General features: G+C 56.9%; 7 protein-coding genes across 7 annotated transcripts; 2 read left to right on the top strand and 5 right to left on the bottom strand.

Annotated features, from left to right (window-relative positions):
- Positions 1-80: 80 nt before the first annotated feature.
- On the bottom strand, positions 81-1,394 carry J3D65DRAFT_559323 (uncharacterized protein; the record flags this gene model as incomplete). Its single annotated transcript, XM_066797402.1, has 1 exon — positions 81-1,394. One exon carries the CDS (start codon positions 1,392-1,394, stop codon positions 81-83), a length of 1,314 nt encoding a protein of 437 aa, XP_066651954.1.
- Positions 1,395-1,587: 193 nt separating this feature from the next.
- Positions 1,588-5,167, top strand: J3D65DRAFT_636352 (uncharacterized protein). Its single transcript, XM_066801394.1, has 2 exons — positions 1,588-2,019; positions 2,063-5,167. The coding sequence occupies exons 1-2, from the start codon at positions 1,716-1,718 to the stop codon at positions 4,699-4,701; spliced, it is 2,943 nt and encodes a 980-aa protein (XP_066651953.1). The 5' UTR covers positions 1,588-1,715; the 3' UTR covers positions 4,702-5,167.
- Positions 5,168-5,583: 416 nt separating this feature from the next.
- Positions 5,584-6,663, bottom strand: J3D65DRAFT_100671 (uncharacterized protein). Its single transcript, XM_066793624.1, has one exon. The coding sequence runs from the start codon at positions 6,345-6,347 to the stop codon at positions 5,667-5,669; it is 681 nt and encodes a 226-aa protein (XP_066651952.1). The 5' UTR covers positions 6,348-6,663; the 3' UTR covers positions 5,584-5,666.
- Positions 6,664-7,867: 1,204 nt separating this feature from the next.
- Positions 7,868-9,784, top strand: J3D65DRAFT_559326 (uncharacterized protein; the record flags this gene model as incomplete). Its single annotated transcript, XM_066797404.1, has 1 exon — positions 7,868-9,784. One exon carries the CDS (start codon positions 7,868-7,870, stop codon positions 9,782-9,784), a length of 1,917 nt encoding a protein of 638 aa, XP_066651951.1.
- Positions 9,785-10,970: 1,186 nt separating this feature from the next.
- On the bottom strand, positions 10,971-17,042 carry J3D65DRAFT_670901 (uncharacterized protein; the record flags this gene model as incomplete). The annotated part of the gene is made up of 11 exons (XM_066803343.1): positions 10,971-10,994; positions 11,049-11,130; positions 12,079-12,182; positions 12,326-13,114; positions 13,641-14,611; positions 14,660-14,864; positions 14,913-15,099; positions 16,101-16,635; positions 16,691-16,780; positions 16,833-16,940; positions 17,003-17,042. The coding sequence occupies 11 exons, from the start codon at positions 17,040-17,042 to the stop codon at positions 10,971-10,973; spliced, it is 3,135 nt and encodes a 1,044-aa protein (XP_066651950.1).
- Positions 17,043-17,051: 9 nt separating this feature from the next.
- J3D65DRAFT_100457 (uncharacterized protein) lies at positions 17,052-18,139 on the bottom strand. The gene has a single exon (XM_066793623.1). It carries the CDS (start codon positions 17,966-17,968, stop codon positions 17,393-17,395), a length of 576 nt encoding a protein of 191 aa, XP_066651949.1. The 5' UTR covers positions 17,969-18,139; the 3' UTR covers positions 17,052-17,392.
- A 7,120-nt stretch (positions 18,140-25,259) lies between these two features.
- Positions 25,260-26,054, bottom strand: J3D65DRAFT_606225 (uncharacterized protein; the record flags this gene model as incomplete). The annotated part of the gene is made up of 1 exon (XM_066798430.1): positions 25,260-26,054. The coding sequence occupies one exon, from the start codon at positions 26,052-26,054 to the stop codon at positions 25,260-25,262; it is 795 nt and encodes a 264-aa protein (XP_066651948.1).
- Between the last annotated feature and the right edge of the window lie 116 nt (positions 26,055-26,170).

The following is a 26,170-nucleotide window of genomic DNA, read 5'->3' as shown; positions in this document are numbered from 1 at the left end:
GCAAGGGAAAAGGTATGCAAGAAAAGGGACACAAGAAAAGCCCGCGCCAGATGTGGTCTCGTCCGTCATTATATTGCGCTCTAGACCTCCTTGTCGCGCGGCCTTTGCTCGTCGCTGTCGGACGAGTCGGTGGCCGCGGGAGTGGCATCGGGGCTAGCGGCGCCGTCGGGCTTGGCCTCATCGCCGTTGCCCATAGCGCCGTGCTTGACATCATCGCGCGCACAGTCCGGGTCGGCCTCGTCGCGCTCCTCGGGGTCGTCCTTGATGTCATCGTCTCTGCGGTTGCTGCTGCGTCTGCTTCCGAGGAGGCCAGGAGGGACGGGACTGGCGGTGTGGACGGGACTGGCCAAGGGGCTGCCGGTGGCATTGTTGGCGGCGCCAGACAGGCTGTCCGTCCGGCCGTGTCCGAGCAGGCCGCTGCGCACGCTGCCCGTGTCTGCGCCGTGCTTGGCGGCGTAGTAGCTGTTGCGCTCCGAGGGGAGGGCGGGAGCCGTGACGCCCGAGGACGAGTAGACGCTGGCGCGCTCGGCGCTGGCGACGCCGCCGACGCCGGGGCGGTTCTGCGACTGGTAGATGCCGCTGGCGGTGGCGGCCGTGGTCGAGGCGGTGTCGACGTTGCCGCTGAGGACGCTGAGCGGGAGCGACTCTCGGCTGCCGCCCCAGACAGACGAGGGGGCGAGCGCGCGCACAGAGGCGTTGGTGTCGAGCGAGTTCCGGCGGCGGCGCTTGGACGACGAGGCGAGCGTCATGATGGAGGCATTGTCGGAGAGGATGTTGCCGGCGGTCGCGGCCTGGTAGGTGTGGGGGTGCGGCTGGAGGTGGGCAGGGACGGCCGAGGCGGGCGAGACGGGGTACTGGTGGGAGAATTGCACCTGGGGATGGAGGTTTTGGTTGTTGGCCGTGACTTGTTGGCTGTTCAGCAGGCCCGAGGGCGTCGTGGATTGGATGGTGGTGAGGGTGGTCGTCAGGGAGCGCTCGGAATGGTTGGGCGAGGAGAAGGTGCTATTTCCTCCGCCGTCGTGGGAGCTGAGGGCGCCGCCTCGAGTGTTGCTCGTCTCTGCCTTGCTTTGTCCGGCCTCGGAGTAGACGGTGTCGTTGTTGGTGGCAACCGTGGGCGCGGCCGACTTTGCGGGACGGTCGCGGGCGTCGTCGGTCGTCACGTCCGAGTCGTAGCCCTCGCGATAGGAGACGGGCTCGGAGAAGGAGAGGTGGCCATTTGCGCTGGCGGAGGGAGCAGGTCGGTGGAAATGGCCGGATTCAGGGTAAGGGTTGTTTTTGACGTGGGAGGCCTTCTTGGGCTTGGAGAGGGCTGGGGCGTGCGCGGAGCTCTTGAGGTTGGCGACCTTTTTGATCCATGCCGCAAAGGGACGGCGACGGGAGTGACGGTCTTTCATGGCGGGTCAGCGAGCGCAGACGACGGCGAAGCAGAGCATTAAGAGGAGGCGTGGGCTGCGCGGAGCAAACCGTTGAGCCCGACTTAGGGCTTACCTTGCGGGCTGGGGGCTGGCTCGGCGGTAGCCATTGCTTGGCGGCCAGGTGTCGTGGCGGCGGACAGGTCAAAGAATGGGATGGCGGTTGAGGGGTACGGGAGAAGTCGACTGGCGATGGCACTCGTGGTGTTGGGTAGCGCCCGGTGGATCGCCTGCATGCAGAAGCCCGGGGGTCTCAAGTCTGATCGCTGAGCAGCTCCATCAGATGCTCCGTGCGAAGCTTGCATGCATGTGAAGGCCACGGCCGACGCCACAACCTACACTCCCGTTGCATCTATGAATCTCGCCGACAATGTGAGAGCCATCAAGCCCCTGCCTCCAGACGTCGTTGCGCAAATCAAGTCGTCGACAACCATCACCAGCCTCACCCACGTCATCTCGGGACTGGTCCAAAACTCGCTCGATGCCGGAGCCACCAAGATTGAAGTCTCGGTCGATGCTCGACGAGGCGGATGCACCGTTCAAGACGATGGATCAGGAATTGCTCCTGCAGAGTTCGCCCTAGATGGAGGCCTTGGGAAACCCTACTGCAAGTCTCGCCTGGTCTTTCGAATGTTGCTGACTCGTCGCAGATACTTCGAAACACGACTGTCCTTTTCCCGTCTACGGTCGGTACGGGACCTTTGTCGCGTCCGTCGGGGCTCTATCTCTCCTCACCATCACGTCGCGCCATTGCATCCATAGGTCGTACAATTCCATCACCCTACATCGATCGCAAGTCATTTCCAGACAGACGCCTGCCCAGCATGGCCTCGGTGACCACGGGACGCGAGTGACAATGAGGGACTTGTTTGGCAACATGCCGGTGCGAGTAAAGCAGCGTGCCATGCTCGAAGACCGCGCAGAAAACGAAAGGCAGTGGGAGGGCTTGAAAAGGTCCATTACGGCTCTGCTGCTCGCCTGGCAACAACCCATAACCGTCGTCATCCGAGACGAAGCAAAAAGCTTGCGCATCAATGCCCATCGCCGAAATGACGCTACCAATGCCAAAGTCCATGCGCAACTTCGTCCGCTGTTGTCGATACTTTCACAAACGCTGTACATTACGCCGGACGAATGGAGCTCGTGGGTGCCGGCGTCTGCAGCAACCAAATCTATTTCTGTGAAGGGTGCAATATCCCTCGAACCCGCCCCGAGTAAATCTGTACAGTTCATATCTCTAGGGATCCACCCAATTCATGTCGAAGATGGCCACAACGAGCTGTATGACGAAATCAATCGCCTCTTCAACAATTCCAGTTTTGGAGTCAACGAAGACGAGCCCGAACTTGACGAGAGGGAAAAAGAACGGCGGTTGAATGACAAGAGATATAAAAAGGATGGTCCAACCCGTAGGCAGTTGCAAGGAGGCAAAAAGGGCATTGACAGGTGGCCCATGTTTTGTCTGCGAATCGATTTGGCTGAGAGGACTCGAGAAGATGTGCTGGAGTCGGAAGCCAAACTGCAATCCATTTTGGATGTTTTGCGGGCCATGATTACCGAATGGCTTTCGGCTCATCACTTTCGACCTACCAAACGAAAGAGGCGGATTGAGAGTAAGCCCACATCTGCGTCGAGCAGTGCCTCCCACTCCCCAGCTCCGAGACAAGGTCCAACTGTTGGACAGAATCATGGTGAGCAAACCCAGGTGCCTCCTGGGGAATCAGCCGACGAGAAGACCGGAGTAGACACATCGCAATTCACCGGTTTGAGCAAAATTAGGAGCGGGAAACCATCATTCTACGATACTCTTTGGATATCTGAGAAGCCAGCGGGTCAGAATTCTCCGAGCGGAGAAAACACGACTTTTTTTGAAACTGAATCTCTCCTGCCTGGTGCTCTTGGTCCAAGGACCATACCCACACATGATGAAGCAGAGACACAAGACGGATTAAAAGACGGCACCACAAACTGGACAGATCCTACCAGCAAGCAGACCTTCAAAATCAACTCGCGCACAGGAACCGTCATTCAGCAAAGCGACCGCCCAAATACCACGAACAAAACGCCGGCAAGCATCTCGACTTCGTTTCGCAAATCGCTGCGTCTCGACAAGCCATCGACACCACCAGACACGAGCAAGGACTCTTGGCTCACCACTTTCCTCTCCACCCACTCAAACCCCGTCTTTCGTCCGCAACCCTCGACGTCGGAGTCCATCCCCCGCGCCATCTTCTCCAGTCCCAACCTTTCAAGCGAATCTGCCAATCTGCTGCACGGCGGATTGGGCGAACACTGCTCGCACGAAGCAATCAAGGCCGCATTCAAAGAAGCCGCAGTGGGCGAGAACAAGCTCTCCAAAAAGGCCCTCAAGAGCGCGCGCGTAGTGTCGCAGGTCGACCGCAAATTCATCCTCGCCATCATGGACGGCAGCGACACGGGCAGTCCAGACCCAAGCCCTTGCAAACCTCTCGTCGTCTTGATAGACCAACATGCCGCCTCGGAGCGCGTGCACCTCGAATCGCTCCTCACGCAACTCTGCGAGCCCGAGTCGACGTCCCCACCTCCCCTCTCCTCGCCGCTCTTCTTTGAACTACGGCATCCGCGCGAGGCGTTGCTGCTCGAGGACTTGGCGCCCCGCTTCGCTGCTTGGGGTGTGGTGTATGCCGTGGGCAAGGGCGGACGCAAGGGCCGCGACGTTTTGCGCGTGGATAAGCTGCCGCCAGGGATACGCGAGCGCTGCGTCGAGCGGCCCGAGTTGCTTCTAGAGGTACTGCGGGAGGAAGTATGGAGGGTCGCCGACGGGGGCGGTCGTGCGAAGAGCGGCATCGGTAGCGACGTCGACGCAAAACAGCAGCGGATACAAGCACAGCAAACCGACGCCGCCGTCAACACACCGCACACTCCTCACGAACAACAACTCCACGCTCCTCTGCACCACGCTGCGTCTCCCCTCTGGCTCACGCGCACCTCGACCTGCCCGCCCGGCATCCTTTCGCTGCTCAACTCGCGCGCCTGCCGCAGCGCCGTCATGTTCAACGACGCCCTCTCGCGCGCCGAGTGCGAAGAGCTCGTCTGCCGCCTCGCTGGGTGCGTTTTCCCGTTTCAGTGCGCGCATGGGCGGCCGAGCATGGTGCCGCTTGTTGAGTTGAGCGGCGGGGAGGGCGTGGGGTTGGCGTTGGGGAGTGCGAGAGGAGAGGGTGTAGGAGGTGCTGAGGGAGGTGAGGGGTTCGCAAAGGCGTATACACGGTGGCGACGTGCTGCGGCTGACGGTGGTGATGGGTACATGTAGCCGGAGGTTGGGTTACGCATGCACACACGTTTCTGTTCCATCCGGATGTATCCAAGTTGAGCAGCACGCAAAGCAAATATCCAATCCATAACGAGGTCAATCCATCAACGAGGTCAATCCATCAACGCCCTCTCATCACCTACACCATCATCAGCACCGCCACGATCACCTCTACCTACCTACCTCCTTACCAGCAACCCAACCCAACTCAACCCAATTCATCCCATCCTCTCGCCGCCCAGGGCTGCCTCCCTCCGTCCCGCGCCGCGCCGCAGCGTGCCCTGCCTTACCTGGCACGTTCCTAACCTAACCTACACATAACCTAAAAATGGCACATGGTCGGGCCGGGGACGGGTGCCGGGATGGATGGTTTCGTGCGTGCGTGCGTGCGTGCGCTTGGCTTGGGTTGTTGGGGGAGAATGTACGGGCCGCCACGGGGGAAGAGGGTCAAAGGAGACATGGGACACATGGGTAGGGCAGGGGAGGGGGAATGCGTAGGGCACAGGATAGGATAGGAGGTAGGAAAACCGGAGAAGGTGTGGTGAGGTCGAGTTGGGTCGGCCGTCACAACGCAACAAGCAAACCACATCATCTCTCTCCTCATCGTCTTCTTCGTCGTCTTCACACAAGCAGCTCCCCACCGCGTCGGTGCATCGGCGTTTCGCGCCGCTGCGATCCTGTTCGCCTTGTTGGAGGGCGTGCGTCGCGGTGGCTGGGCTCCTTGGCGCCGGGCCGCGCAACCCTAAAATATTCGTTTCATCGAGGGTTGGGATGGGCGGCTTTAGAAGGGGACAGGTGAGGCGAGGCGAGGAGTGGCAAGGATGCGGGCGCCGCGTGCCATGACTGGACTCGTTGAGGAGAGGTAGAGAGAGGCGAGGTGGTGAAGATGTGAAGATGATGGCGACGAAGGCGATGGAGGAGTGGTGTGGGTTGGAGTAGACGATTAGTGAGACGGTCGAGTGGCGTCAAGTCTGAAGCATCGCAGAAGAGTCGCTACGGTACGGTACGGTAGGTAGGTAATTTGGAAAGGAAGTCACCCCCGCAGAGCACGGACGCGCGCAAGCAAGGCACGAACAAGCAGCAAAACGATTGGATATCGCGACACACAGGCAGGCAGGCGACGATATGGGGAAAGGGCAAGGAGAAGCAAATAAGTAGTCGTCACCATCAGGTCCACGGGTGGTTGACGCCACGCCACGCCACGCCGTGCCGCGCCGCGCCGCAGCGCATTCTCGATGCTCAGCAACAGCAGTAGAAGAAATGGACGGGCGGCGACAAATAAACAAAAGCAAGTGTCGGCGTGGGCCCTGAGACTGTGCGACGCGGCAGCAGCAGAGAACGGCGGCTTGTGCAGGGCAGGGCAGGGCAGGGCAGGGCAGGGCAGGCCTGCAGGTGAGGTTCGGCAGTGCGACACGACATATAGCGGGACAAGATGGCGCGGGCGGCCAGAAATGCACGTCGGGGCGATCTCCCAGCAAGGAGGACGGGGGACCTGGAGCCCATGACATGGATGGCGCGAGTAGTTGCAGAGTTGGTACATTTGGTGTCGGTCGGGGGAGGCGGGCCTTGCTTGCCGTGACAACAAGGTGGAAACTCGGTGCTGCGGAAAAGGCAAACGGCGCGGTGAATGTTTGCAGTGGATACATGTATGCGGCGGGGTGCTCTCCGCGGGCTTGTGAAGGAGGTTATACTTTATCATGCGGGGACAGCACAACACCAACAGGCGGTGGGTGGGCGACTGACGCAGGCAGGCAGGCAGGCTAGAGGGAGGGGCGAGGATCGCGACCGGAAGACGGAGAGGACGTGCGCGGGTGGACGTGGAAAGTGGTGGTGGAGAGGGAGAGGGAGAGGCAGCGATCGGCGGGGCGGCCAGAAAACAAACGAACGCGACGAGACAGGACAGGACAAGACAACTGAAGACGAGCTGCACGGCGGGAGGCGAATTGACAGGGACGCAGGTTAATATACATGTGGACGACGGGCGGCGGCAGTAGCAGCTTCGCTAGGTGCGACGAGACGGGTCGCGCGTGGGTGGTGTACGGATGGTGTCCATGTCGACATCGGAAGCTCTCCACAATTATGACATGGCGGCGCTTGGTTCGATGCGGTTGCGGGGCGGGATTGATCGGAAGCGCTGGAACTGCCGTGGGTGAAGAATGGCACCGGCATGCGCGCAGCAGCAACGAGGACGAGAACGACGGCACGGGGACGGTCGAGAGCGCAGTGAGACAGGCAGACGGGGACGGGGACGGAATAGGGCGAACGACGGCTACTGTACATGTCGAGAGAGATGTACTGCACTGCCTGCTGTGGTGTTGCAATGGATGGCAGGCCCCTGAAACAGCGAATGGCAGCCCGTAGCGCAATCTGTAAACCGATGACTCAGCGACGTGTAGTCATAGACATAGGTAGACCATCTCACGGCGACGACCAACGACGACGACGACGCCAGATAACACAAAAGACACTGGAAACGCAATTCCACGCTCCAACCGGTATAGAGCGACCTCATTCGGCATGTCAGCGGCCAAGAATGCGCGTTTCTGACCACGGCGCATTGAGTTGCGTCAGGACGCCCGCTAGCATCCCCGGCCGGCCCAAACAGAGCGCTGCAGCCAACCAGCCCAGAAAGGCGCCCGCCGACCGCTGAGCTCGTCAGCTCCCCGTCTCCGTCTCGCCCATCGCTCACTCACCTACTCATCACTCTCACCCATCACTTGCGACGACCTTCTCTTGCTTCTCTTCACTTCCAAATCCTTTTCACTCCCTCCCGACATTTTCGCCACCTCTCCAAAACAACTCTTCGACAACCCACCCCATTACTCACGGCCACCTGCCAACTCGCCTCCGTCTGGTGTTGCGTCCGCATCTCGTCCACCTGCATACCGTGTTGGCTTCACCCCTTCCCAGCGCTCATCAACCGGCCCTATTCTTCTCTCCGCTCGCTGGCCGATCACCACCCGCCTCCCACCTTTAATATCTGAGCTCCCCTATTGATCATCCGCCCCCTCGTCCACGCCTTGTCGCAATCCGCCCGTTGCCGAGACATTGCCAGCTCGCGCCCAAACGTCGCGTCGCGCAGACCATCATCGCAGCAACGCAACCGCGCCAACCCACCTCCACCACGACTTCAGATGAACGCTGCGTCGCGGCCTCTTCTCACGTCATGCAGTCCATGTTTCGTTTTACGCCATGGAGCTCCGAGAACCCCGTCATGGACAAGGCCCAGTTCTCCAAGCAGCGCCCCGTCGTCGACATTCCCCTGCTGAGCAAACTCAAGCGCAAGCGCACCAACAGCCCGGAGCCCAGCCCCGGATCCCCCTTTGCAAAGAAGTGGAAGTACTCGGAAGTGCGCCCCGTCGTCGAGATTGGAAGGCCAGAATGCCCCGTCGTGGATGCGCCTACGAACCCGACGCCGCCTGCGCACCTGGTCGCTCCCTCTGTGCCACATGTCAAGACCACCAATGGCAGCGTCGCCCTGTCGCGCAGGCCCGAATTGGACGCTGGCGCAAACGCGGAACCTGTGCCAGAGTCTGCGCCGCAGCAACCCAGCATGCAAAACACGCCGTGCGACATGGCCGACCCAACGACTTATTCGCCGCTGCAGCAAATCATCGAGACGCACTTTGACCACGAAATCCTGCTCAAGCACAACGAGCTGCGCCTTATCGACCAGGAACTTGCCAAGTGCCAAATAGCGCTCGAGCAGATCCGCCGATGCCGACTGATTCCCTATCCAGGAACGGACGCGCTATCCACACAACTGAGCCAAGGAGTGGGCCCGGCCCTCCAGCCGCGACAGGGCTTCACCACGCCAGAACAGCCAGCTCCATGGGGCGTTGCGGACGGCCCGTATACTCGCCACTACGCCAAGTGGCTTATCCCGGATCCCAAGTTCGACTCTGTTCCTGCGGCAAGCTTGAGCGCCGGCAGCCGGACTGGCGCTGCTGTTGCCGAGGGCCGCGCGACCAGGGCAAGTCAAGCCGAGCTGCCGCCGGCCTCCAAATCACGCTCGTCACGTGCTTCTGCAGGCTCCAAGCTCCAAGCCCTTGGCGACCCTTCTGCCCCCAGGATTGACCCCTTGCTGCACAGGCGCTCAACAGATGGCAAGTGGGTTCGTTTGTTTTGCCATCACCCCGACTGCAGGCACAGCAACTTTTCAAACACCCAGGGCTTCCTCAACCACTGCCGCATCAAGCACAATCAAAAGTTTGAGAGCCATGACCAGGCCGCCGTCGAGTGCGGCGTCCTCGTCGATGTCAATGAGCTTGGTGTTGTGGTACCGAATGAATCCACTCCTCAGACTCCTGCCGCTGCATCCCACACAAACGGCCCCTTTGTCCACCCGCTCATCAAGTCGAACCCACCAAAATCCAAGCCTCTACCCCCTCGCCCGTTGAAAAAGGAACACACCACCCCCAACCCTGTCCGCAGGGACTCTTCATTCGTACCGTCTCCTCAAACTCCAAATCTTTCTGCTCTGCTTCAAAGGTCTGGGGCTTCGGTTGATCTCAACCAGCTCGTCGACTTTGCCAGGACCAAGGTCGAGCTGCCTGATGATACAGAGGATGACGACGAGACGGAACCGACGCTTTCGGTTCAAAATACACCCAAGCCGACTCTCAAAGGCGATGCCCAACTACAGCGAGGGTTACCACTGAGCCGGCAACCTGCACGAGGAGGCATGGCACCAGCATCCCTAGCTCCAAACCGGAACCCGACTCCTCCTGCAGGGACTCTGCGCGGCGGCAACAGCTCCATGCACCGCTCCTCCAACGCCAACTCCACTTCCTCCTCATCAGCCAGCTCGGAACGCGGCGGCGCACTCGAGTCGCCGACGATGGAAATGTCGCCGCACACGCTCGACTCGGCGCCGGGACTCGTCACGGACCACGAGGATGACGACGACGAGGAAGACGACAACGGCAGCGTGGCCATGCGCGACGTGACCGACTTCGGCGTCGATGACGTCGTCGTCGAGGACGCGAGCGACGTCGAGCGCGATGCGCGGCGCAAGAGCAGCGTTGATGGTGACGCGCTGTGCGATGCCAAGGGTGCGGGTGTGGGTGGGAGCACCAAGTAATGTCGCCGCACACACGAGAGGACGCGGATGAGCGGATGACTTTTTTACTTTGTACACGTACGTTTTTTGGACAGCGAGGTTTTCTTTTCGTTTGGTGCGGATGGAGGGAAGGAGGGAAGAAGTCGTGCGGTGGCGGCAGCGGCAGCAGCAGTATACTTGCAATTCATTATTCAAGACAAGACGGAGACGAACAAGAGACGAAAGAAGAAAGAGTTTCGCGAGCAATCTCAATCTCAACTATCAACTATCAATTATCAACACAACAACGGCAGCAGCAGCAGCAGCAATGAACGACGCAACGGACGACAGACGCACGTACGGGTTTTTGGATGGGAATGGAGGGGTGGATGGGATGGGATGGGATGGGAGAGACGCCTGCTTTTTTCCTTTGCTTTTGCTCCTTCTTCTTCTTCCTCTTCTTTTCAACGACTACTACATCACATCCCCAATCACCAAATTTCCCCCCATCATTGTACTTTTTCTCCTCTCTTCTCTTGTCTCGACCTCCTGCTCGTCCTCTTGCTGCTCCCTTTAGCCGCGCCGTTTAGAGGACGGGGTGGGAAGGGATGGGATGGACGCGGCATCGTTCTCTGTGGATTACTTACTTATTATTCTGGAGACTGTTACTGCCATTTACTGTTACTGTTACTCATAGCCATTGTTTCTTAAAGAGGAAAGCTTTTATACTCTACCATTGCCTCTGCGTGCTCTTTGCTTACGTGTGTAGGGCTGGAAAGTGGAGGGCGGGGTGTGGAGGGGACGGGCAGATATACGTGGATGGGAAGAGGGAGAGGTTGGACCCCCCGGGGGATTCGGCAGCGTGGATTGCGTATCGTAGGGCTGTCATTCGTCGGTCTGGCGTGGTGTATACAGCGCGGGGAGATTTCGCAGGCACGCGAAGCCGTCGACTTGAGGTTTCGAACATCACCCGCGTCGTTGGATTCCCGCTCGCGATATCAGTCTCAGTAGTATTCTAGATTCTCTGCTCCACGTCAGTCGCCATTCATGCTGAGAAGCGAGCTGCCAGGCCCGACCAGAGTTGTCCTCACCAAAAACACATCTCGTCCGTCCGTCCATGCACACGACCCAAATCCGAAACGCCATCGTTCGTGTCCTGCCAAACGCCTCGCGCCATATCGATGCTCACAGTAATTCAACGCCTTGGTATATCGAGGGAGGTGGTGCTTTACGCGCCCATGAAGAGCGAGCCCTGTTTCGCGCGTCAGGTTGCGGTCTGCGGAGAGATGGGGCCATCGGAACTTACGGCCATGACGACACAGCAGAGGCTGACGTACGGGCTCAGTCGCTCGCCCACGCGTGCGAATTTCCAAAAGATGCCGAAGACCCTGTCGCCTGTTAGCGCTTGCTTGCTTGCTTGCTCTGTTGAGCGTCCGTCGTCTCCGCGATGCTCGCGAACCACCACCGCGTGTCTACATAGGCGGATTGTGTCCAGATCCACAAGGCGATGGGAAGATGGATGGTCCTGCGTTCTACCGTTGTCGCGACACGAGAGATGGTGTGGGAGACTCGGGGCGGGTTCCCTACCCGTCTTTGTTGCGATCCAGCAGACCGGGCGCCACGGCATGCATATAGGTGCTCGTGCACACGAGAAGCAAGATCACGAGGAGGAGCGATTGGAAATTGAAGAGCGCAGTCTATAGCCCACGACATTAGTTCCCCATATCGGCGGGGGTGGTAGTTGAGGTATGCTCACCATCTTTGTGCTTTGTCGCCGGTGTTTTCGTTGGTCGGGGCAAGAATTCTGGCGCGCGGTGGAAGTTGGCGAGCGAAGGTCGTGAAACGGGTCGGGCGAGCTGCAAGTGGGTGGATTCGATGGTTGGTGTTGCGTAGGTCGTGATGGTTGGCTTCTTGCTGGAGCTGCCACGGCCAGGTAGCTGTCGTTCTGCCGCCGTTTGCCGCCTTGCGAATTACCTGGGGAAATGTTTACCCTCGGCCGACCAGCTTCAACTCCACCTGCTTCGTCCCGGTACAGCTTTTGCTCTCAATTCGTCGTTGACTTGTCTTTCGGCCGGGTTCAGCAAATTTCACTTCTTCACCAGCGTCAGATCTTTTTCTCGGTGCGAATCTGTCTTACTGCCTTGACAGCACTTCGCTGGCAGTGCTTTTGCGTCTCGTTCGAAATTTCGCCATTGGCTGCTTCCAAGGCGACCTCTCCATGCATTATCTCGTCAATTCTGCATTTTTCACCGCTTGATCCCACCTGAGTGCAATCTACCTCACCATCTCGTCTTGTCATCATCCAGGAGTCTGGATACCGCAATGGTCACGTTTACATGACAAAGAGCTTGGAGTCGAAATCTGTGGCACCGGTAGATCGAATGGCATCCTTTGTCAACGTTATTCCCGCAAATGTCTTCATTACGATTACTACAATGTGCTAGATCAGTTCAAAGCAGCAAATGGCAACCTCGCCATAGCATTGGTCCCAAGTTGACTCTCCGACGGTTTCCGCCATCCTCCCGGCCATTTGATCTCGTCAATATACGCCTGGTTCATAAGCCTATGGTCCCTATACCTTACCAATTCCTGAAACGATGTTTCGTCTAGGAAAACCTCGCTGTCTTTTCCGGATCCATTTTTGCGGTACAGAGCAAGGTCTTCGACCTGGACGTAAAAGTTTCCGTAAGCAACATTTACATACGACCTGCGCCCCATTTCCTTACCGTCTTTCAACCTCAACAAAGGCGTATCATCGTGAGGTTGCGTGTCTCCGTACTTGATTAGCAGAAAGTCGCCACCAAACTCGCGGGCTCGGTCTGGATTGGCGGCATACAACCTGGAATACTTTTCCTGGACTGTTTGGCCACCCAGACTTGTGAGGAGGGCGATTGCCACGACGCCCCTCGAGTTTGGAGCACTCATGATGACGACGGGGTGCCGGGCGAGCTGTGTGTGGAACTTTTCACGAACTTGGCCGGCTAGGAGCGACCCTTTGCGCACTCCTGGGAGGAACGCGATGCGTGACGGGAGGATCCAGGTGTCGTAGTTCAATCTTGGCTTCTCTATTGGGCTGTTCAGAGGGGACCCGCCCATTGGCGTACTTCTGATGGCCCCTCGGCGTCTCCAGTAACGCTCTTCAGCCTCGTCATGGGCACCGCCCGGCGATTGAGTTGCAGCAAAGTCCCGCTTTTGGTATCTGGAATTCCCCGTTTGGAAGGCTTGGCTCGGTGTGCTGTTGGCCCTCAGACGATGCAGGGCAGGCTTACCTTGAGTCTTTTCCTGTTGCGAGCTCTTGTTTGTCGCCGCGTTCTTGGTGCAACAGCCAAAGCGAAGTGGCGAGCCTGGACCTAGTGTTTGACTGATCGACGCCTGCGAAGATGTCAGCTCGGGTTGCAAACCTTGGATTGGCGTTTCGACACCGGGCCGCGCTATGGTAGAAGCACGGCTTCTTTGCTGGCGACCGTCACAATAGTTTGGCATTCCGACCTGCGGAACGAAGGGCTTCTGGTAATCCATGGAGTGCGAGTTTGACTGCTCAGCTATCGTCAAGGGCTCTGGGAAAGCTCTTGTTATACTCGACACGATGATTGGCATTGATAGCAATCTGAAAGGATCACATTGTCACGAAAACAATGGCGCGTTACAATGGACAAAGGACGCCCAAAGCCTAATTTTGGAGTTGGCTATTGTGAGCGACGACAATGGACCATTCCTGAACAATCCGCAATCGCTCGAAAGGAAACAACCCAGAAGAATCTTTCAAGTTCGACTTTACAACAACTACGCGTAACTGTCTCCAATTCAATCTGCCGGAACATCGTGCCAAGCTGCCTCCAAACTGGCGGCCTCGCCTCCCACCTCATGTCCGCCGTCTTCCTTCCTGGTCTTCTCGTACAAGCTTCCAGTAATGCTCCATCAGCTTCTGAAGCGAATCGGCCGTGAGAGAATACTCGACACCCTGCTTGGTGGTTCTCCGAAAAGGTGGAAGATGTCGACTCTCGATGCGAAGGACGTTTTTGGGTCCAATGTTCACCCAGGATCTGGCGCCCATCCTCCGGCCATTCTCCACCTGCAGCTCGAATCCTTCTTCTTGTGTCGGTCCACCATGTGAGATGGGGAGGTACTCTCGTTGAAACCTCCTCGACGTCTTGTCGGAGCTACCAAACTTCTCCGCCGCCGTCTTTCCACCAAATGTCGTCACCTTGGCAAAGAAAACTTCGTCAGAGCGCGCTGCCGTGATGGCGAGGACTACGACAGGATGACCCAAGATCTCGGCATAATCCACACCGTTCCTGACCTGCTCTCGCAGAGACTGGCTCTCAATGTCCTTGTGGAGATAACAAATCATTCCAGGAACAGGATGCGGCTCGGCCTTGCGACCTCGACGGACCTGTTGATTTGTGCAGATGGATCCAAGTGGGATCCGCGCCGTTGGCCGCGTGGATGGATGAGTCCTCTCCTGTCGCAAGCCACCGTTCTCGGCCCCTCCCCCCGGGCGAACGTTTCCATCGGATTGAACTCTCGAAGTGTACACATGGCGGCGGGCTTGTTGCGACGGATATCCAGTTTCGTTGGCCGGTGGCCAAACAACATTGGGAGACGGGAGCCATTGGGGAACGGCTTGTGGCCAGTACGGGTCTTGATACCACCCTCCACGAGCCAGGCCCTCCAGATGATTTGGCTGGAGCAACGGGACTGGCGGGAGCGAGACTTGACCACTCGTGTTATACAAACCGCCTGACGGATATGGCGCTGGATATCTCCATTCCCAACCTGACCCAATATCCTGGAAAATTTGTCGCTGTGGATCAAAGACCCATCTCGACGGCTGCGGATACCCGATCGTTGATGGGTGCTCTCGGAAGACTTTTCCATCAACGCGTGCTTGAAAAGTAGACTAGAGATGTCACTTACCGTCGAAGGTTCTGGCCTGGTGCAACCCTGACATGTTTGAATGTCCCGTCGTGCTCCAGCCCGGTCCCGCGTCGTATACGGGCAAGACATGCTGAGGTCCCCAATTCGAGCCGTGTTGCATGGTGAACGCTTGACCAACACTGGGATTCTGTGGGACATCTTGATCGATATCTGTTGCGATTTGAGCATACTCCGGTCCAAGGATCTAGAGACATGAGCGACTTACCCTCTGGAAGGACATTGTCCTCTCCACCTGGCCGGGACATGTTTCGTGCTTGATGAGTGCAGAGTGAGCTTCGAGCATGGGTGATCGAGGTGCTTGTTGTGCTCTTGTGAAGAAGGCAGGGCACTCGCCAGGTGACTGTTCACTGGACCCGTAACCCAGCCATCCAGCTCTCCGGGCTTGCTCGAGGATACGGGACTTGCATGTTTGTTTGGTCCTGGTCATGTTCAGCTGCTCTGTACTACTGCCATGAACACAGTACAGTGCCTTGGTGAATATTCCCATCCACGCCATCAACTCTGCGCATGTTGGACCAAATGGAATCAATCCCCTCGTCTGTGCAAGGACGGCCTCTTTCGACGAAATCAAGTGGAGGTAGACCAACAAACCTCGTGGCACGTCGACGAGACACCATCGTTCAAAGTTCAGACAAGACGAGTTGACATTGTTGGAGCAGGCTCAAGACTGCAAGATGTGTACGGCAAAAGATTCTTCCTCTGACCAAGATTGCCATCGCAGAGCTCCGTTTCAAAGCAAGCCAGCATTCAAGGCGACTCGCGACATTGCCCAGAGTATCCAGCTCAGTATTTGAAACAGGAGCTTTATGGACGACTATCGATGTGTGTCTGCTGATGAGCTTCCGCGTCAATCCCCTTGTTGTCCAGTCTGTTAGCAAAGAGAGGACCACAACTGCCATCGCTCAGCGCGACAATGCCGACAGCCAGAGTCCGCGGCTTCTCCTCATTTCAAAGCCATTGCTCGATGTGGAAGCTCAGCACCACGCTTTGAATCGCCGAATTTGCGTCCTTGATAGCGTCCTGGAGAGAGCAAAGGACCTGAAATCTCACAGAAACGGCCGGAGAAGGCCGCGATTGTACAACTACGTAGCTAACACCAAAGGCTATGACACGTTTTGCTACATCACAATATGCCAGACTCCGCCGACAAAACATCGTTTTTCAATCTTTCCTTTCAACATTGGCCATTTTCCTGATCCTCACCCTTGACATGCTCACTTCCAGGCCCTGAAACCGAAAACAAGCCACATGCACAAGTCATCTTCAAAGTCAAGTGCGATATCAAGGATTCGATGGGCCTGACAAGGGAGGAGAGATCAACTTTTGCTATTGACATGCTTTATACACTTTTCCTGCGAGACCACAGCCGCCCGAGACCCTGCAACGCCTGTCTCCGAACCGGAACCTATCTTCCTCATACAACCTTTCCCGCAATCCTCTGATGTGGAGCTCCAGTGCATCGATGGATGCCTCTGAGAGGTTGAACTCGACACCACCCCTCTGGAAAGCTGGAAGGAAGCACGTTTCAATCTCCAAGAGGTCTCGCGGATAGACGTTGACATAAGACCTCTTGGGAAGCTTCCGGCCGTCCTCCAGACGCAGCATTTGCCCCTTCCCGTGGTCCTCTTCTCCGCGGGCAATCGGAAGATATCGAGCCTTCAAGCTCTCCTGCCCCGGCTTGGAGAACCTCTCGTCGATAGGTGTGCCCGAGAACGAGGTGACCGTGGCTATTACTCTGCAGCCTGGTCTTGTTGCTCGGAACGGGAGGATCACCACCGGGTGGTTGAGAATGTCGATTTCCCGGCCGGGGACTACTTGCTGATGCAAAGCGTCGCTGTTTATACCCTCGTTGATGAAGCAGATTTTTCCGGGGACTAGATGAGGTCCAGGCTGCTCGCAGGTCTCGGCGATGTTCGAGGCCTCTTCCGGATTGTCGTGCTGTTGCGAGGAGGACGCTGCGTTGGGGTCAGCAAGTTGTTCTCCACGCGGGTTGTAGGCATCCCAACTCACCACGGCTTCGCCAATCATCATCTTCCTTCCAACGAGGCCGCTTGGCAGCTCCCGGGCCGCTCCACGTATATGCGCGCCGTGGTTTGGGATCTGGAATGATCGCGTTAGAACGTTCTCCTCTATCAAGGCTGATGTCACTCACCGTCGCGCCAGTCTTTCAACTGCCAATCAGCCCGCTCAGCTCCTGGGAAGCTCCGACGAGACACGAGCGGTGGTCGAGACGCTGCTGACGCGTTCTCCGGAGAAGCACCTACATCAGAAGCCATGTCAGCCCCCAATAGAAATCGCGTCGTCAAAGGAATCACGACTCACCGAGCCTCCAGTTGTTGCTTGAAGCTCCCGTTTGATTCATCTTCGGCGCTTTGGGCTTTGTGAGATGCCGGTGGAAGAGGAGAAGAGAGGATGAGGGGACAAGAGCGTTGCAGAGGTTGATGCGCTCGTCGCTCCTCGTCGCAAGGAGATGGTCGCTGCTCCTTTTTGGGGGGACGTTGCTCTGGGTCGTTCCGTTGTTGCTGTACCAGGAGATGGACGTCGCTGCCCGGAGACCACACCGACCCAACAACGCAGGCCACCTCCAAAACAGCTGCGCCGACTATACCGAATTCACAAAATATACCTCCTCTTTCAATCACACCATACAAAACTCTGGGCAGCACTTGACGCCAACCAGAAAACATGTGCACACAACCTTGAGTGGCCAGCTCAAATGGAGGGCCAAAGAAACGCCTCCCTCTCCGTCATGCCCTCGTAGTGCTCTACGATGGCCTTCAGCGAGTCGCGCGTCAGCTCAAACTCCACGCCGACCGACGTCGTCTTCCGGAAAGGCGGCAAGTGGAACGCTTCGATCGACAAAATATTCTTCCTCGCGCCATTGACAAACGATTGGCGATCGAATCTGCGTCCGCCTTTGACCTCCAGGACCGGGACGTCGCCGCTGCATTCCTTGTCGCCATCTCTGATTGGGAGGTATTGGTTCCTCAACTTTGTGCCGGCATCGCCCTGGCCGCATCTCTCGTCCAAGGACTTTCCGCCAAAGGTAGTAATCTTCGCAAACACGACTTGGCCAGATCGCGGGGAGGGCGCCAATATGACGACCGGGTGTCCCAGGATTTCCGTGTAGTCCATTTTGCTGACCTGCCTCTTCAAGACGTGGCTGTCAATGTCCTTGTGGAGGTAGCAGACCATGCCGGGAGTTGGGTAGGGCTCCCTCTTGCGACCGCGTCCATCTTGACCCATTCCTGGCACCCACGTCGACGACTCGCCCATTCTTGCAGGCATTTGGCTAACTCCATGCAGGTGTCCACGATCGACTTGGCTTTTGATGGAAAGGGCATGGCCGCTCTGACCGCAACGTCCTTCGAGAGCGCCAGCAAAGTGGTTGCCGGCTGCTGGAGTGTCGTGTCCGGAAAGGCTTGTGTTGTTCGGCGGAAAGTTCTCTGCATCGCGTCAATATGAATTAGCCAGGCCTTGCTACTTGTTTTCTACAAGAAGCACCGTGGAAGACCTTACCCTGATCCTCGCTTGCTGTGCCTTGCTGAACCCCTGTCGGTCCGAAACCAGAGGTCGAGCCATTGCCGAAGGCGTTACCTGGTCTTGCCCTCAAAGGCGCAACGTTCTCGCCATGAAGCCTTCCGACGGGGCCTTGCGAGCGGACATCGTATTGATGGCGCTGTCGTGCATTTCGGCCGTTTGTGCGGTGGCGTCTGCCAGGAACAAAGCCTCGGGGGACCGCTTCATCACCTGGAGACTCAACGTCAGCAAGGGGGCAGCAAGATGTGTACTAGACTCACGATAGACATGAAAGCCAGCCATGGTTGCGTTGATGATCCAGCCAGGGCGATGATGGAGATGTGGTGGAAGAATCCACGGTGGTTTCGGGCTGTGGAGAAAAGTGCCAGTACTGCCAACGCCGTGGTGTCCGGCGGACAGCTATCGCTGACAGATCACACGGGACTGAACATTCAAATATGTCGATGATGCATCGATGGCGACAGCCTCTGGGGATTCTGGACATCCTGTGGGCTGTTGTGCGTCTGCACCTGGCGTGGACAGGGGGCCATGGTGTTCTAATCGATTCAGGGACGATTTTCAGGATTTCAGGCAAGGGCGGCAAAACACCAATACAAATTACATTCGCAAAGAGACCACAGCGCCAAAGACCACCAAGACTCGTCGCATCAGTTCTCCCGATCGTTGGTCGTTGGGATAAAGTTTAGCGAAGCGCCGATAGTGCACGACTAGCCAATAAAAAACGTTAGAGTTCCACAGCTGCAGGGGCCGTCCTAGCGTCCTTCCCGAAGAGGCAGTTCTGCATCCAGGAAGCTGTCGTGCGACACATAGCGATGGGAGCCAGACGGTCATATAGTGAGGGGGAGTTTGCAAACGGGCCTTGGAATGCTTTTCAAGCTGCTGGGGCCGTCAAACGGCGATACCGCAAACGGGGAGCGTTGCTGGAAAGCTGCGACAAGCCAATGGAGCATCTGATTGATCCCCCGCTGGACGAGACAACTTTGAAACATTCATTGGAGTGGTCGGGATCCATGTGCCAAAAGACAAGCTTCGCTACGAGAGACTGGTCAGGGGGGCATTTGGGGACGGTCCCCCAGCATGTAAATCATTCGTACGAAGCACCCTTAGGCAATGGAGAAGCCTTGCGGTAATTCGAGCGATGCTACCGGATGATCTCCTTCCATTTCTCCACAATCAAGAGCGAGAAGAGTGCTGCAATCCATTGTGCTGCTGAGCGCAAACTAGACAAACACCAAATGCAGTCACAACACAAAGAGAATCCACTGCAGGCGCACATCAAGAATCTCAGAACGCGGAGTAAAGGAATCAAAAGGATCTTGATATTCTGACTAAACCACCACTGTGAGAAGGGGTGATGGTGTAATCTGTAATGCCGCTGGACGCAACCTGACATGGTTCAACGCCAAATATGGATGCTGACGCAAGACTCCCACTGCAGGCGTCCATCAACGAACTCGAGCCCTCCAGCGCCGACATGCAAACGCAAAACCATAAAGAAATCCACCACTGGCGCAGAGAAGCGCAGAACCACAAAGAAATCCCACCACGGCGCAGAAACGCGCAAAACACAAAGGAAATCCACCACGGCGCAGAAAAGCGCAAACCACAAAGAGAATCCACCACGGCGCAGAGACGCGCAACCACGAGAAGTCCCACCACAGCGTAGAGACGCGGAACCACGAGAAGTCCCACCACACGTGTCGACAACCCCCAAACGACACCACCACAAAGAAAACCCAGCCGACCGTCACCCTTCACCAACGTTCGTTCGGTGCCTTGCCCGTAGGCCACTTGGCGCGGTCGCGTTCTTCTCTCTCTGCCTCAAGCTTGGCGCGGTGTTCGATGAGAAACTCCAACGAGTCATCCTCCAGGCGGTAGTCGGGGTTCTTCTCGCCAAAGTCTTGGTAGGGGACGAGGTACTGGCCCTCCACCATGTAGGTTTTGCCGCCATCAAGGTTGACATACGAGCGGTCCATGAGCTTCTTGTCGTTGCGTAGGTGAAGCTGGCGCTGGCAGCCGGGGTATGGTGCAGCATCGCTCACGCCAGGGTGGTGAAGCTCGAGGTAGTCGGATCGGAATAGTTCTGCTCGGTGCGATCCATGCTTCTGAGAGTTGAAGTTGTCGGCCGCATACTTCTGCTCGGGCGTGAGCCCACCAAGGCTGGTGAGGGTGACAACTTTGACGAGGCCTTTGTCGGTGGGAGCTTCGACGACGATGATTGGGTGGTTGAAGAAGCGGTTCACCTTGTCGTAGTCGTAGCGCGTGAACCCTCCCGGCTTGCCGTTATCACCCATCTGGTAGATCAAGCACGTGAATTGGTGAATGCTCGATTGATGTTTGAGGAAAAGAATGCGGCCGGGTTGGATCTCTTCCCTCTTGCGCCTAGAGAGGCTGAACTTGGCGCGATTCTCAAGCACGCCCGAAAACGGCGGCACGACGACTGCCCTGTCGCGGCGCGGCGCGTACGGCGTGAGTTGCTGGCGCGGCCCACGCGGCGTGTGTTGCTGTTGCTGTTGCTGTTGCGGCTCGGCCGCCATCTCCTCGTAACCTCGCTTCCTGCCCCGAGGGACAGGGGGTTGACCACGGTCACCACCGAAGTCACGACCACCGCGGCCACTACCACCAGCCCGGCCTTGGTCACGGCCAGCACCTTGTCCACCAGTGGTGGACACAGCCTGGGCGCCGCCATGCAAGCGATCCGCCGGCACGGGCTGGTGGTAGTAAGAGCCGTTGTTGCCAACGGCAGGGAGCGCAGGAATGTGGACCTCCCTGAGGCCACGGCGGTCATGCTCCTCGGAGCGACGTGGGTTCCCCCGGAGGTACGGGGATGGCGCCGGCGGGAGAGCAGCAGACTCCGTCGGCGGTGGGGGAGGCGGGGGGACCAGGCCTCCGGCAGAGTAGCCATGGCGAGAACCGTAGTTCCCACCATGGTGCCCATGGCCGTAGCCCTGGTACCCCTGGTGCGGCCGTCCACCTGTCTGGTGTTAGATGGCTTTGTTCAGAGATCAGCGACGCCGGAGACGCACCAAAGGCAGGGAAAGATTGGCCCGCTGGGGGACCAGCCGGGCGCGCCAGGGGGAGAGGCGGCGGAAACCGGTGCCAGGGCCGAGGCACCTGGACTTGTTGGCCGTTGGCGGCCAGGGGGAGAGGCGGCGGCGGCGGGCGAGAGCCAGACGTCGACGGTCTCTGGGCATCGGCACCCAGCGGAGGCTGAGTGCCGCGCCAGTGACCGTCTCGGTACTGGTTGTTGTGCTTGGAGGGGTCAGTCTCTGGAAAGATCGTAAGAGGGTTGAGGTCAGGGAAGCTTACAGGGTTCATGGTGCTCTACTTTCGTAGAGAAAACGCGGCGAGCGAGACGAAAAACCTCCCCAAAAACGGCGAGGCGACGTGAAAGATGGGAGGGGGAGCGAGGTTTGGGGTGGAGGGGAGAGGAGAGGCAGAGGGCGAAGATGGAATTTTGTGTTGTCCCAGCGGGTGGTGGAAACAACCAGGCCGGAGGAAAGCACGCGTCTGGCAGTATCGAATTAATCCGGGCGGCATTGACTTTTACGCGTCTGGTGTGAATAACGCGTAGGTGATTTGCAGGCGGTACTTTGGGCATCTTGCCTAGCAACGAGCGCCTGCGCTACATCTTCGGCAATGGTCCCATTCACTTGTCGTTTGCTTGGAAATGCCGGACGCTGATGACCAGCAATCTATCCAGCAGCTCTTCCGTCTCCTCTGGATGCTTTTGATATCCTGTGCTGGCCGTCAAGTTCACCCTCTGCGACAGGCTTGACTGACACCGTTCGACGTCTGACCGGGCGCAATCACCTCCAAGTGAATTGGGAGTTTGCGATTTAACATTTCCCAAGGCATGTTGGCGCGTTCAGACATCGAAAGACTGCGAGAACCTTGCTGACTTCCGTTCTACAAGCAGGAAAGCAACCCCTTCGCTCGTAAACGTCTTTTGAGGAACAATTTGAAGTCAGAACCCGGACAAACTGTCGGGTTTCGAGGTCCCAGATACGATTTCGACCTCAATGGCTTGTCAAAATGGTTGGGAATGGCCATAAAAACAATAAACATACCCGAAACGCTGGTAAAGACGCTCGATGACATCCACAAAAGCAAAGGTGTCGACATGCAGCCTTTCGACGGAGCTAGGAGGAACTCTACAATCGAGGCTTGCAAGATTCTATGACGTTTCCTGTACCCGGAGTGGACTTGACGAGAATGAACTCCTACAAAGTCGTGAAGAGAAGCATAGAGTGTGTCCTGGGAGCTGGAGGATTCTTCTTTGTCGGACTGGAAACTTCGCGACGTAAGGCTGTAGCTTAAGACCCACATTCGGATTCGACCACGGGCGTTGGGTGCACTGGAATGGCAACACAGACAATGCCGTTGTATGGACAAATCGAAGAGCCGCATGCCTTTGGATCAAGAGCATGAGCTGAGAGCAACAGTCTATAGCAGAATCCGAAGCTGCTGAGCGCGTTCGGCATCCACGCTGACTATGCGTGGCAAGAGTCCAGAGTTCCTACAATTCTGAACCAGCGCACAAACGTTGCCTCGATGATTTTGTGTTTTTGGTCGTTGAAACCCAGTCTTCCACGCTCAGTGGATCTGGTCTTGAACAATGGCTGCCGAGCGGAATGGCGGCCTGGTTTACCGTTGGAGCTCCAGAATCGCCCCGGCCGAGGAGTACGCTGGGATTGTCTGCGTAATTCCAAGTTTGCGGCTACACAGGAGTCGGGACATTTCGAAACGGCTTTGAAAACGCTCAAGACTTTTCTGGACTTGCGTTTCGATGGCTTTCGGCCGTCCTTCATCACCACCCTCGACATGCCATCCCATGCGGCAGCAAGCGAGCAGACCACCTTGTCGCTGCAGTATTTCTCTTCGTCTCTTGCACGAGCGGGGTCGAAAAACGTTTAGGATCCGCGCTTCTCCGCTGGTTGTTGGCTCGCAGGCTCGCAAACATCATGAAAGTTTGTCCTGACGGTCTATGCGTCAAAGTCCCTGGAATTTGATGGCGAGAGCGAGAGGAGCTCGCAAAAAAGTGTCTTGGAAGAAACATCCACAATGTCCTTGAGTTGTGGGAAGCGTGTGTGCTCAAGGTTCGAGGTGCGAAACCGAGGCCATCGACGAAGGAAGAAGGCTGCGAACACCGCGATCCCTGCACTAGTCAGCACAAGGGTCCAAGAGGAAGGTATTGAGTGTAAGACCTTTCTGGAGACCTTGAGGGATGGCTGCGGCCTCAATCAGTCAGGACTGCGCTCAAGGTTGGGCGTGTGGTGTTGGCAAAGCACAAGTTGATCGCAGAAGTTTTGAGGTGGGCTCCCGCTCCCGCCTTGTAGATGCCGGAATCATAACGAATACGTCACATAACGACACGACAAACCAACCCCTCTCATTTTGACTCCCTTGACAGCTCCGGAAAAAACATTTCATGGGTTCAAGATGTGGAGTCAGCCAATCTCTGCGAATTGTTCGTTCTACGACCGATTGTCATTCACAGCATCCAGACTCAGGTCAAGCAAAGGATACCACAACGAGAATCTTTGTCATTTTCTCTAAACATGTCTTGGAACAATAGAAGATTTGACTAGTAAGAAGTCTGTTATTAACGTGTCGACAGCACGACCTCTCTGCTTGGCTCCTCGTCATCTAAAGATGGGAGGGTTCCCAGGCGACACCACGTGGAGGTGCAGAGCAGGATATTTCATCGCCCGAAAAACCGTGAAGCAATATACAACATATGAAACAGCGGAAAGTTTGTCGCAGTCGACGCCAATCTGAGTCTGCGACAAAAAAGCGAAGGGTTGAAGCCAATCTGAACCCCTGAAAACAAAAACGCGAAGATTTGAGCCAATCTGATCCGCAAAAAAACACACGGAGAGTTGATATCAATCTGAGTCTGCGAGAAACATGCGGGGAGTCGAAGCCAATTTGAGTCCGCTACAAACAAGCGAAGGGTCGAAGCCAATCTGAACCCGTGAAAAAAAGCAAAGAGTGGAAGACAATCTGAGTCCGCAAGAAACACGCAAAGGGTCGAAGCCAATCTGAGTCTCAAAAAACACATGAAGGGGAAGCCAACATGAATCGCAAAAAACACCTGAAGGGGAAGCCAATCTGAATCCGCACAAAGCACATGAAGGAGAAGCCAATCTGATTTGCAAAAAAACACTCGAAGGGGAAGCCCACATGATTCCGCAAAAATACACGCAAAGAGTTGAAGACAATCTGAATCCGCATAAAGCAAATGAAGAGTCGAAGCAAAGCTGAATCCGCAAAAAACGCAAGAGTAGTGGAAGCAAGTCTGAATCCGCAAAAAAACACGCAAAAACGTTCAAGACAAACAAAACAAGACAGAATACAGGTGTGCAAAACATCGAAAAACTCAAAAGGGGGTGGTGTTTCCGGCGGTCCAGAGCCAGGGTCCTGAAGGGGTCGGTCGACGAGTGTCGTGCCGCCGGAGGTCGTCCATCGAGAGTGGTGACGAGGGTTTTTGTGGCGATCCCACGCCGAGAGAAGAGGAGGGTCGATGTCTTCCGGTCGGTGTTTCGATCCAGGAAGTGGTGAATGGGGATCTTTGGCGATCCCACGCCGAGAGGAGAGGAGGAGGAAAGGGGTTGAGGTGAATGGGTTTGTTTGGCGATCCCACGCCCGAGGTGTCCGGTGTGTCTGGCCTGGAGAGGAGGAGGAAGAGGGTTGTTTTTCGGTCCCTCACCGAGAAAGATGTCGTCCGGTGTGTTGGGCCGGGAGAGTCAGGGGAGGAGGGTTGTTTTTCGGTCCCTCGCCGAGAAAATGTCGCCGGTGTGTCGGGCCGGGAGAGAGAGAGGAGGGGGTGTTTTCGTGACTCCCGGGAGAGACTTCTTCGTCCTTTTTGGCGTCCTTCCACCGGAGAAGAGAGCACTTCTTTGATTGCGACCCCTGCCATTGTTGCATGCGTCCGTTTTGACTGTTGGTACGCAGCAGATGACCGATTGTCAGGCAGAGGCCGCGAGAGAGATCGCCCACCCTGGCAAGCTTCAAGGGGTCGAGGAGAGCACGAGAGTTACAACATTTGCTTGCTGTTGGCGTAGTTCTCGACGATCTTGAAAGATCGTGGGGTGACGAAGAGAACCGAATCGCCTTTGTTGCCTCGGTACTTGTTGAGGATGCTCTCCTCGACCTCCCAGCACGTCTCCATGTTGACGTACGAGCGCCTCTGGATGCGGCCGCCATCCATCAGAGACAACTCGGGAAGCGTGGCCTCGACACCTGGGTGTTCGATCTGGCAGAAGTGACTGAACTTTTTGGCCTTCTTCGAGTCCTCCATGTCTTTCCACTTTTCCTCGATGGACTTGCCGCCCCAAGTTGTCAACGGAAAGATTTTGACCCTCCCCTTGTCGTCAGGGTCCGACAAGATCAAGACAGGATGGCTGAAGAACCCCTCGACCTTGAAGGTCTCGCCCTCGATTTTTTTGGCGAGGCACGAGTCTTTGTGGTCATCTGCCGAGTACGTGGGCAGGTGACCGATGGCGCCCTTCTTGGCCCACGAGGTCTTTTTGTCGGTGGGTTGGAGAGGACCGCCTGATCTCCAGGAGCCCACAGTCTTGGAAGGGTGTGAGGCGGCTTGTGGACGCCAAGACTCTCGGGTAGGAGGTGCGGAGGACGAGAGAGAAGTCGCGGGGGAAGAAGAAGAGGAAGTGTTGGAGGAAGAAGAGGAGGAAGAAGAGGAGGAAAGTGATGAGGACGAGGAAGATGGAGAGAGTGATGGGGAACTGCTTTGAGTGACAGGCGCAGCTCCGGGAGGGTTCGTGCGACGAAGTCGCGAGTTGGGATACTTCGAGCCAGAAGAGATAGACATTGTGAGTGATGGTGTCAATTTGGGCTCGAAGCGTGGAGGAGAAAGGAAGAGGATCAGCGCAGGGGGGAAACGGCTTCTTAAGCCTCTCCCGGCCTCGAGATGCTAGGATCATCACA

The sequence above is a fragment of the Phyllosticta citribraziliensis genome (genome assembly GCF_038025025.1).
Source record: "Phyllosticta citribraziliensis strain CPC 17464 chromosome Unknown J3D65scaffold_11, whole genome shotgun sequence".
Lineage (NCBI taxonomy): Eukaryota > Fungi > Ascomycota > Dothideomycetes > Botryosphaeriales > Phyllostictaceae > Phyllosticta > Phyllosticta citribraziliensis.
This window is presented reverse-complemented; position numbering and strand designations above follow the sequence as displayed.

Excerpts from the sequence above, each read along its gene's own strand:
- J3D65DRAFT_636352 (XM_066801394.1), top strand. The coding sequence starts at position 1,716 with ATGCATGTGAAGGCCACGGCCGACGCCACAACCTACACTCCCGTTGCA. Across the intron at positions 2,020-2,062 it reads AGGCCTTGGGAAACCCTACT|ATACTTCGAAACACGACTGT; the intron begins GCAAGTCTCGCC and ends GACTCGTCGCAG.
- J3D65DRAFT_100671 (XM_066793624.1), bottom strand. The coding sequence starts at position 6,347 with ATGTATCCACTGCAAACATTCACCGCGCCGTTTGCCTTTTCCGCAGCA.
- J3D65DRAFT_100457 (XM_066793623.1), bottom strand. The coding sequence starts at position 17,968 with ATGCCTGCAAGAATGGGCGAGTCGTCGACGTGGGTGCCAGGAATGGGT.